Consider the following 10,982-nt stretch of genomic DNA (forward strand, 5'->3'; position numbering starts at 1 on the left):
AATAATAGCTGAGAGGTCTGAACTACCTCGTCCAACAATCCTTCCCCATGTCTGCCCAATGAGTCAACAGGCCTGAGGGAAGGAGGAGAGCCCAAGAAAGCAACAGACATCACTAAAGGAATACTAATTCTTCAGAGCCCAGTGGGGAGTCCATCCCGTACTGAGCAGGAGCCAAACTTAAGTATGTGTACTGCACCAAACAGGAGCCAAACGCAAGGAACCCAGAAGAGCACATGTGTGTATCCAAACGATGCTGCTTAAAGGAGCCTATCAGAGCATCCGAATTTGAGTCTATCTGAGTCTAATAGGCCAAAGTGCTATATTTTCCCCTGGTCCTACTAACCGAATGCACTTTTCTTCACCTGATTCAGGGCCACTCATAATTCAAAAGATTCTTATTCCATTTTTGTAGAGAAGACACTTAAGCATTTGGGGCCAGACTTACCAGTACACTCCATCTGCTTTATGCTGCTCCAGCAATGCAAAGCAGCTGAAAATCCAGCTCCTAAGTTCATTTTCAAAGAAAGTCCGTACCACTGTTCTTTAATATTATGTCCCAATCCTACAACGAGCACTAAGCAGACAGAACTCTGTGCCCACCGGAGTTCATTGCAAGATCAGGATCTTTGTGTTTCTCTTCGAGAACACTTACCCCAAAGTAGTTGTTTATATTTTTAATATGTTTTCCTGCCGGGTGCTCCAAATGTTGGAGGATGTTATTCACTGCTGGCTACTTCCTAACAGTGCTTGACCAGATAAGTGGGTCCCAACCTATAAGAGATAAAATTACAGGTTAAAACAATAATTGTCTCTCTTACCTATTACTGTGTGGTGTGGAGATAGGAGGGCCAGAGATTTGTTACACAGCTTTATGATTCTCAGTTTAATTGAAATTATTATTCTCTTTTTTTAGTGCAACATGCTTTCAGTGGGGAGAAAACAGGACTGAGCACTACTTGTGCTGCAGAGTTGCCACAGATGAATTGCTTCCAAAATTAGTCCAATTCTGAAGACTAGTTCTGCTTGATACTCCCAGAGAAATATCTATAAAAATAAACCTTGGCAAGGTTTTCTCTTCAATTGCTTTATTAAGAGACAAGCTAAGGGTATGTGAGTTCTGCAATTTCCAGACAATTACAATCCTGTGGTTTTTGTTATACCCCCTCTGAGGAATTTTTTTTTTAACAAAGACTGTTGTGAATTTAAAAAGTAGAGTTAATACAACCTGACAATTAGCAAGCCTTTCAGCCTTGTAAAATTGATGTTTTTCCTTGCAGGTGTATCTTAAAGGAACTAAAAGTGACAATTTAAATTCCTTCTGCCTAAAGCAATGTCTTTAAATTAAGGGTCTCATTTAAGTAAAAGTAAAACTATTTAAAAATAGCATCAACTGTTGCATATGACGTTTATTGGGGAGACATAGAAGGCCTTTAAAAACAGCTGATACAATCTGCCGAATTTTAAAATAGAATCTAAATGTAAAATAAAATAAAATAAAATAAAAAAGCCTAAGTGTTGTAGCAAAAAAAAAAAAGCAGTAGACAGTATCAGTGGTAAATGTTTTCTTTGTTTAAAATGTTTTGTAAGATACCAAAAGGCCTGCTGAGCATAGGATGCCCTATAAATAAAGGCCCGATTCTGCCATTGATTTATGTAGGGCTCCTTGCAGAGTAAGGTGTTACTCAATCTGAGTAATAGTGGAAGAATCTGGGTCCCAAAGCATTACCAGCTAAATTGGACCTTTAGGTTCATCCCTGTTAAGGGCTGGTCTACGCTTATAGCGCTGCAGTGGCGCAGTTGCACCAGTGCAGCTGTGCCCCTGTAGTGCTTAATGAAGACTCTGCCTACGCCGACGGGAGAGCTTCTCCCATTGGCGTAGGTACTCCACTTCCCTGAGAGACAGGAGCTATATTGATGGATGAAGCCATCCCGTCAACATAGTGCTGTCTACACCGGGGTTAGATCAGTATAACTGTGTTGCTCAGGGTGTGGATTTTCCACACTCCCAAGGGACATAGTTATACTGACATAAATTTATAGTGTAGACCAAGGCTTTGATTCAATCTAGCCCATAATGTTTGGGGGCCCAAGGATAAGCCCAGGGAAGGAATTCTTATCCATAGACAACAGAAGCAGGACAGAACAATCTTTTGTTCTTAAAGCTTTATTCTTTTCACCTACATACCTGAACAAGACACATGGACAAACAGAGACTAAGGTGCTGGCATTCATTATTGTAGAGGCAGAAGATAGTTCATGAAGCATAACAGGAAAACAAGTTAAATATAAGTCAGTTTTCCATAAGTATATACATGTTATATAGCCTAAGGATGCATTACTTATTGCACCCTTCTCCTTTATGGCACATATCCCTCTTTTAAGAGGGGTCTTTTGGGTGATGCTGGCCAGGGAAGTCCTGATAGCTTGACTCCAATGAAGCCATGCAGACCAAGAGCTCTGGGCCAAATTCTGTCCTCTTCTATACTGGTGTAAATCTGATAAACACCGTTGTGGAAATGTTGTTGGCTACATTCTGATAAGCAGAAGTGGTAACCTCAGATGACCGTCTCATCTCCAACCTTGGGGCCTCTCATAGCCAACCAGACAAGGAGACAGACACCAGTCCCCATGCAAAGTTCAACAGGAACATGGAAATTAACTGTTAAAAGTGTCAATACATAAATACCCACATAAATGTTTGAATTCTGTTATAAAGATAACTCTTTAAACTGATCAGCAAGAGAAGTTGGTCATTGACCCTATGGCAAAGGCAAATCAATTCCTTATTGAAGACAAAAAAAAGTTCCATTTGTTTGTAGAGATTGGTTTTTCACCTATAATGTGTCAGATTAAAAGTGAAATATTTGTATTTTTCATTTCATATTTTCCACATCTTTGTATACCATCTATTCAGGTGGAATGTGATTAAGCTGAACAGTTGACTTGGGTGCCTTGAAATACAGTACCATGAACACAGAGCAGTAAAGAACATACCAATATAGTATTGTGCCATCTAGGGTACAACTAATCTCCATAACCCAGATTTTCAATTAATGATTCTGTGAATTTCAAATTGCATCAGACCTGCACATTGTAAAAACTGACAGCTGGCTTACCAGCATTTATATGTGCAGGATGCTGCCTTCTAAGAGATGAGTATGCCAGGAGACTGGTAATCTGTGCTTCAGCTCTGAAGAATATCATAAATCATGCAAGAGATTGAGAATGGAAAATAAAATATTCCTTGCTACAAATTCAAGACTACTTGTGGGTGCATCTTTAGAGCTGTGCAAGGGATTTACACACATGATTCACCGATTTATTCCTTACAATAAAATCCAGCAATTTTGGGTTTTGTGGTAACCTAGCCATGTAGTAGCAGCTGGGGCAAATACATCTTTACTCTACTATGGCATTTAAATTTCTGGATTGAAAAAAAGTGACTGCTACAGTGTACTAATTTTTTTTTTTAGAAAGTTCCATTTGTTTTAACTAAACAATCCATTGCTCTAGTGGATTTCATGGAATCATAGACTCAGCCATATGTGGGGTTACTATGTCAAGAAACTGAGAGACACAGTATCCGCTCAGAGGGAAATCCAGGAGAGTGGCAGTTCCTTTCCTTGATGATACCAAAGATCCATGGGATAAGTAGATTGTACTCCCTGCCCCTTAGTTTCTGGAGAGGGAGATTGGTCAGAAACTCCATGAGCTGGTCCTTGTGGAATTTCCTGGACCTCTTGTATATAAATAGCTAATTTAATAAAATTGTCACTCTGCTGGGGCTTTCCACCTTTTGACCTTGGTTCTTTTTCAACAGTTTGTTAGGAGGTAAATAATGATCTGAGTAAATATGATTAACATTACAATAAGTAATTCTGTACCAGACTCCAGACACTGTATTTTGTTAGGAGGCAGGAGAGTGAAAGGAACCTGGGTATCTGCAGTTTTTAATCTTCTTTTAAACATTCCGGATGGAGTGAGTGAAATCTTTTAATACCCCAGTGAAATGGTTTATTTACATCAGAGCTCTACATACCAGACACAGAAATGCTGAATTGAGGGAAAGGGTCACTGTGGCAGAGTGAGAGACCCTCAGTGCACCACTCTGTGCACTGTGGAAGTGTCCCCACGTGGGGCAAATTGATGAGGTAATAGTTCAAGTACTCAATGATTAATTAGCTGGGTGGTTCAGCTTGTTAGCTGGAAACAGTTAAAAGAGAGGCAGGAGTAGGTGGGGAGAGGGGAGTGAAGAGATGAGTTCAAGATTACAGAGAACTGTCAGGCCTACCCTTTTCTGTCCAGTGCCTTGGTAGTTGGCAAAGACTTGGGGAAAGCCTTATGCTGTGGGGAACATTTATAAAGCATGCTCTAAATAAAGTTTCAGAGCAGCAGCCGTGTTAGTCTGTATCCGCAAAAGGAACAGGAGTACTTGTGGCACCTTAGAGGCTAACAACTTTATTTGAGCATAAGCTTTCATGGGCTACAGCCCACTTCATCTGATGCATGCAGTGGAAAATGCAGTAGGAAGATTTTATAGACACAGAGAACATGAAACAGTGGGTGTTACCATACAGACTATAACGAGAGTGATCAGCTAAGGTGAGCTATTACCAGCAGGAGAGAAAAAAAACCTTTTGTAGTGATAATCAAGATGGGCCATTTCCAGCAGTTGACAAGAACATATGAGGAACAGTAGGGGGGAAAAATAAATGTGGGGAAATAGTTTTACTTTGTGTAATGACACATCCACTCCCAGTCTTTATTCAAGCCTAATTTAATGGTGTTCAGTTTGCAAATTAATTCCAATTCAGCAGTCTCTTGTTGGAGTCTGTTTTTGAAGTTTTTTTGTTGTAATATTGTGACTTTTAGGTCTGTAATCGAGTGACCAGAGGGACTGAAGTGTTCTCTGACTGGTTTTTGTCCACATATTTATTCATGCGACACCATCATAGGGCCTAATCACATCAGCCACACTATCAGAGGCTCGTTCACCTGCACATCTATCAATGTGATATATGCCATTACGTGCCAGCATGCCCCCTGCCATGTACATTGGCCAAACTGGACAGTCGCTACGTAAAAGAATAAATGGACACAAATCAGACGTCAAGAATTATAACATTCAAAAACCAGTCAGAGAACACTAAGCGTCTAGCCACTAAGCCTCTAGTGAACATTATGAGAGATGCCTCTGTGAATGTCTTCAGCATGGTTGGGTAGGAGTGGGAGTTACGGTAATTATTCTCTCACCATTGACATACTGTAATGCAGTTTTTTTAAAAAAGACCCTAAGACAGATCTGAATTAAAACTTGTATAAAGCAGATGGATGCTATAATAAGGGAACAAAATTAGAGGTCTGATTCCCCTCTTCAATTGCATCATTCAATGTTTCAGCTTTCCAACTGGTGAGAAACACATACTGTCCTAGATATATTTTTCCTATCAGCTGTGGAGACTCCGAGACTCCAACACCCCACCCCATAAAGTCCTCAATGGTGTCTCTTCCTTTTGAAGTCTTCTGGGGAGGGGTATACTACCCAGTATATTAAATATCCCCCAACTTCTTCTCAGCTGTGCTATGCTTGGACTGGCTGGTTCTCTACTAACCCCATCTCTCAGGATCAGAAGTCCCAATGTTTGCTCACCCTATCTTGAATCTTTGAGTGGGCTGCATGGTAAGGTCACTACCTCCCAGCCTTCAACATGTCTCTTCTGGCTGGTGGGAGGTGGCTGCCTATCCAGAGCACATTATCGTCATGCTGCTGCTGAAACCCCACTGACTCTGTGGGGCTCAAAGTGCCCTGAAATCCTCCTCTGCTTTTCTTAGCTGGGAGCTAAAATCTTCTTGGCAGCTTTGCAAGTCATTCTGATTGTCTAAATAAAGGATGTGCAGCCTCCTGCTCCCCAGAAGAGATCTCTGATACCTTGGGGTTAAAGAAGTAGCTTTACTATTGACATCGCTACCCAAAATTTCAACATGCAAAGATCCAGGAAAATGGGGTGGGGTAGCACCTGACTCCAAATGATAGCAGGGGCACTGCAATCTAGTAAGCACTTCCTATCCTCTTCCAGAAAATCTGTTCAGATAAGGGATCCAGGGCCTGTTAGGGAAAAGTAGTTGATAGGCTCAGGGATTCCAGTATTGCTGGCAGGATTCAGAGCCAAATATGTTTGGACAGCAATTAGAACAATTTTCACTCCTCAAATGAAGCTGATATTTAGCCTGTTTGGGATATTTTATGCAGTTCATATCTCCTTGATTTGCCCTAGACACTGTTTGCTACCTCTAAGTTGTACTATGAGTGTGATGCATGTACGAGAGGGGCCTGTTCCTAACAATTTTGCCCCTTGTTTCAATAAAGCAGAAGGAGAATTGAGGCTTTCTGAAGAGTTTGTACTTTTCTGAGCAGCTTAGCATTGATCAAAAGCAAGGGAAGTGAGACAAAATTGGGTGCCCACTAAAATTCCCCATGCTTTGTATATGGTGGTTCTATAGATTTGCCCTGAAGCTGCCTAATTATGTTACACATCAAGAATTTGATTACTAATTATTATGTTTGCAGTTCTAGCTACAACATGCTGAGCCCTTTGCAAGCTTAGATAAAAGACAGTCCTTGCCCCAAATAATGTACAATCTTATGTATTTGAGCATGCATTCACTCATGCTGAGCTCTCACTGAGTTCAGTGGGAGTGTGAAACAATTGCAGAATGGTGGTCCCATACCGTGGGTTGGAAACGAAAAACAAACTGGAAGTAAAATGGAGGTTTGAGCAAAATACTTTTTATACATCATTGTCAGGGTTCCCTCCCCACTCTGAACTCTAGGGTACAGATGTGGGGACCCGCTTGAAAAAATCCCTAAGCTTATATCTACCAGCTTAGGCTAAAAACTTTCTCAAGGCACAAATTTCGCTTTGTCTTTGAACAGTATGCTGCCACCACCAAGTGATTTAGACAAAGAACAGGGAAAGGACCACTTGGAGTTCCTATTTCCCCAAAATATCCCCCCAGGCCCTTACACCCCCTTTCCTGGGGAGGCTTGGGAATAAACAAGATGAGCACAGACCAGCCTTGGATTTTTAAGACCCAAAAAACCCAATCAGATTCTTAAAAAACAGAACTTTATTAGAAGAACAAAAAAAGATAAGAGAACAACTCTGTAATATCAGAATGGAAGATAATCTTACAGGCAGTCAAATTCAAAACATAGAGAGGTTTTCCCTCTAGGCAAAACCTTAAGTTACAAAAAGACACAAAAACAGGAACACACATTCCCTCCAGCACAGCGAATTGACAAGCCAAAACAAAGAAAACCTAACGCAGTTTCTATCTAGATTACTTACTAAGTTTACAGGAGTTGGAGGGCTTGCATCCTTGATCTGTTCCCGGCAAAGGTATCACACAGACAGACAAAAGCCTTTTCCCCCCACCTCCAGATTTGAAAGTATCTTGTCCCCTCATTGGTCATTTTGGTCAGGTGCCAGACAGGTTACCTGAGCTTCTTAACCCTTTACAGGTAAAAGGACTTTGCCTCTGGCCAGGAGGGATTTTATAACACTGTATACAGAAAGGTGGTTACCCTTCCCTTTATAGTTATGACTTTCATGTACATAAGATGAACTTTGCAGAAATCTGATTGATAAGCATTTTACCCTTCTGAGTTATTGCAGACCAACTGAAAAATGAACACCATCAAAATCCATTTCTAGCAAATTGATGAAATTATTCTTTTTTGTGCACTGTATTTTCATTTAGCTTATTCAATGTGTTACTTTTATTCTTGAAGGTAAAAGGAAAGCTAATAAATAATGTCAACGTTTAAAGTATACTACTAACGGTCTTTATATTTTTGTACTGTGTGTATAAATAGCTAATCAGATGTGCTCCTAACACTAGGTAAAACTCCAGAGGAAGCTGCAGATTCTTCTCTTCACTATATGGAGAAGAGAGTCCATGGTCGGGGAGGAGTTATAATTGTCAGCAAAACTGGAGAATGGACAGCACGATTCACCACCAAGCGGATGGCATGGGCAGGCATAAAGGAAGGAGTGTTAATGTATGGCCTAAATCCAGGAGAAACAATTCAAGAAATAATTAACCCCCCCAAATAAACTTTTTTGGGGAGGGAATTTTTACACTGGATGTTATTAGTTTGTGCTACATGATTCTTAATGAAGGGTGTATGTATGCATTTTTGGACTAACTTACTTCTTATTCAAGAAGATTCCTAAAAAAATGACTTTATTACCTTTAATAAAGATAGTTTTCCAAAGGCATTGTATTTGGTTATTGCAGAACTTTGAGAAAATGCTAAATGCTACATTGAGTCAGTGTTCCATAGGAGTGGTGTTTCATGCAAAATTCAATATCTCAACTGTAGTGAACAAACAAACAAAATGTGTAGGATATTCTATGTTTCAGCTGCAACATCCACATCCAACTCGGGTAATTTCAGTAATGTGTGCAAGTTTTTTTCCTTTGCTCTCTAAATGTATCATGTATTCATTGTTGTGCATTTTTAGAAAATTTTAATGTAATGGAAAAGTTGAGCTTTCCATCAAGTTTATCCAACTAAGTCTTAATAGCAATCCCACAAGTATATTTTAATGTTTTGTGCTGAATATTTACCCCAAGAATACAGAAAGCAGTGGAACTACTTTTATGTCTTCCAAAATAAGCTATAGACTTTATTTTCTTCTACATTTGAAAGATTGAAATACCCTATTTGTTAAACCACCTTTATGGTCCTTTCATTAATTCCTCCCAAACCCAGTGAAACACGTTCTTTCAAGTAGACTGTCCCAAATAAACCACTTTCTGGTAAAAACAGCATTGCTCTCTTCAAGCAATCAAAACAAGGTGGGATTAATGTTCCACATAATGTACAAAATTCAGCGTTTAAAAATCAGCTTCACACATATAATTGCATCAATACCTCCTTATAACAGAAACCTTCATGAGAAAAAGAGCAAAGCACAGACTCTATTTGTGCAAAGGATTCATCTCACATAAAATTTCCTTTTGGTCTGTGCAATCTATATATCTTCACAGCCTGCACTGCAGTTTTTTTTTTCACTGAAGAATTATCTGTCTTACTCAGTAATGAGGTGCACTTTCACAAGTATATTGTATAGATTTTTGTAACAGTATTTCATTGGTTTTGTAATCTTTTTTTCCTAAAAGCAGTCACCCTTTTACAGAAATGTCCAATACTTTGGACTACAGAAATATTATGAGGCATTCAAGTTTCTTCTATGATCCTCCATACAGTAGAGTTTGAAATGTTTCCATATCTTACTGGTTATGGCTTGCCGCTCCATGGATGTTTTCCATAAACACTGACAGATAAGATAAAAAAGATACATTTTGCTGCGAGTCTTGGATCACCTAAAAATAAATTAGCAATCAGATGCTGTCGTTTGTACTTTAGGTTTTTTCCTAAATTGAATAGCTTTGATGTCAGCTGCAGCAATATAGAGGTGACTTATTCAAATAATCTTGGACAGTAGCAAATTTAGCTTGTGATATTTTATTTTTGCCACACCAACTTCAAAGATATTGAGGAGGTAAACAATTGTGAGGTGCGCACACTGGCTGTGCACAACAAAGACACATAACTTCATTTTGTGCTCACTTTCATACAAACTCTTTCCTAAAACATTTTTCAGAATTAAACATGGTAATACAATTTTAAAAAAATAGGTATCGGCAGAGTGAAATAAATTAAGAGGTATAGGTAATGGAGAAAGAGATGTTTTCAGTCAAGAAGTGAAAAGAGAAAGTAAGTGAACTCGAGAGATAGTGAAGACTGCACCTAAAAGAAAGAGCTGCAGAGAGCTTTTCCACTAAGCATATCAAGATTGGATGGGAGAACAAAGGGAAGGTCAATACTCAACAAGCTGGGAGGGGAACAGAAAAAGGCAAAGTTTATGAGGTAGCATCAGGACTGTGTGAACTGCTTGAAATGAACCAACAAGTTTCTCAGAATTTGCACTGGGTTGTGTTTGACTGTCAGTGGTTTGCTCAAAAATATCCTGTCAGGAGCTCACTGCTAGTCTAACAGTCTCCTATCAGGGACTCCAGCATCCACTATAAAGTGTGTAGCAAAGAGTCCAGACATCAGTGGCTAGAGGTGGGATAGGGAGACAGGAAATGTACTGAAAAAAGACATATTAACTATGTTAATGTTACACGTTCCCCCAGGCTGGAGGAGGTGCCTTATGTTTTTCAGGTGTGACAAAGTTCCTGCTCTACCTTGGTGGGTCTTGCGCTTACTGACGGATTTGCTCACCTCGGAGCTTTACGGCAGCCCTCAGCTTGGCCGTTTTTCTGAATTCACAGTCCAGGTCTGTCATAAATATAAAGGGAAGGGTAAACCCCTTTAAAATCCCTCCTGGCCAGAGGAAATCTCCTCTCACCTGTAAAGGGTTAAGAAGCTAAAGGTAACCTCGCTGGCACCTGACCAAAATGACCAATGGGGAGACAAGATACTTTCAAAAGCTGGGAGGAGGGAGAGAAACAAAGGGGGTATGTGTGTCTGTCTATATTCTGTCTTTGCTGGGGATAGACCAGGGATGGAGTCTTAGAACTTTTAGTAAGTAATCTAGCTAGGTACGTGTTAGATTATGATTCCTTTAAATGGCTGAGAAAAGAATTGTGCTGAATAGAATAACTATTTCTGTCTGTGTATCTTTTTGTAACTTAAGGTTTTGCCTACAGGGGTTCTCTATGTTTTGAATCTAATTACCCTGTAAGGTATCTACCATCCTGATTTTACAGGGGGGATTTCTTATTTCTAATTACTTCTATTTTTATTAAAAGTCTTCTTGTAAGAAAACTGAATGCTTTTTCATTGTTCTCAGATCCAAGGGTTTGGGTCTGTGGTCACCTATGCAAATTGGTGAGGCTTTTTATCCAACATTTCCCAGGAAAGGGAGGGTGCAAGTGTTGGGAGGATTGTTCATTGTTCTTAGGAT

At 39.7% G+C, this 10,982-nt stretch overlaps 1 protein-coding gene across 3 annotated transcripts in view; it reads left to right on the forward strand.

Annotated features, from left to right (window-relative positions):
• Positions 1–10,836, forward strand: part of LOC102941036 (isoaspartyl peptidase/L-asparaginase) — a 232,952-nt gene extending 222,116 nt beyond the window's left edge. The window contains exon 9 of one of the 3 annotated variants that reach the window (XM_043542439.1): positions 7,903–8,106. In XM_043542439.1, the coding sequence (XP_043398374.1) occupies positions 7,903–7,980 (78 nt within the window). In that variant the 3' untranslated portion in view covers positions 7,981–8,106. Of the gene's footprint in view, positions 1–7,902 lie in introns of all 3 variants that reach the window. The other 2 variants (XM_043542437.1, XM_037894266.2) reach the window with 2 other exon arrangements.
• Positions 10,837–10,982: the final 146 nt, after the last annotated feature.

The sequence above is a fragment of the Chelonia mydas genome, chromosome 3 (assembly GCF_015237465.2).
Source record: "Chelonia mydas isolate rCheMyd1 chromosome 3, rCheMyd1.pri.v2, whole genome shotgun sequence".
In the NCBI taxonomy this organism is placed as follows: domain Eukaryota; kingdom Metazoa; phylum Chordata; order Testudines; family Cheloniidae; genus Chelonia; species Chelonia mydas.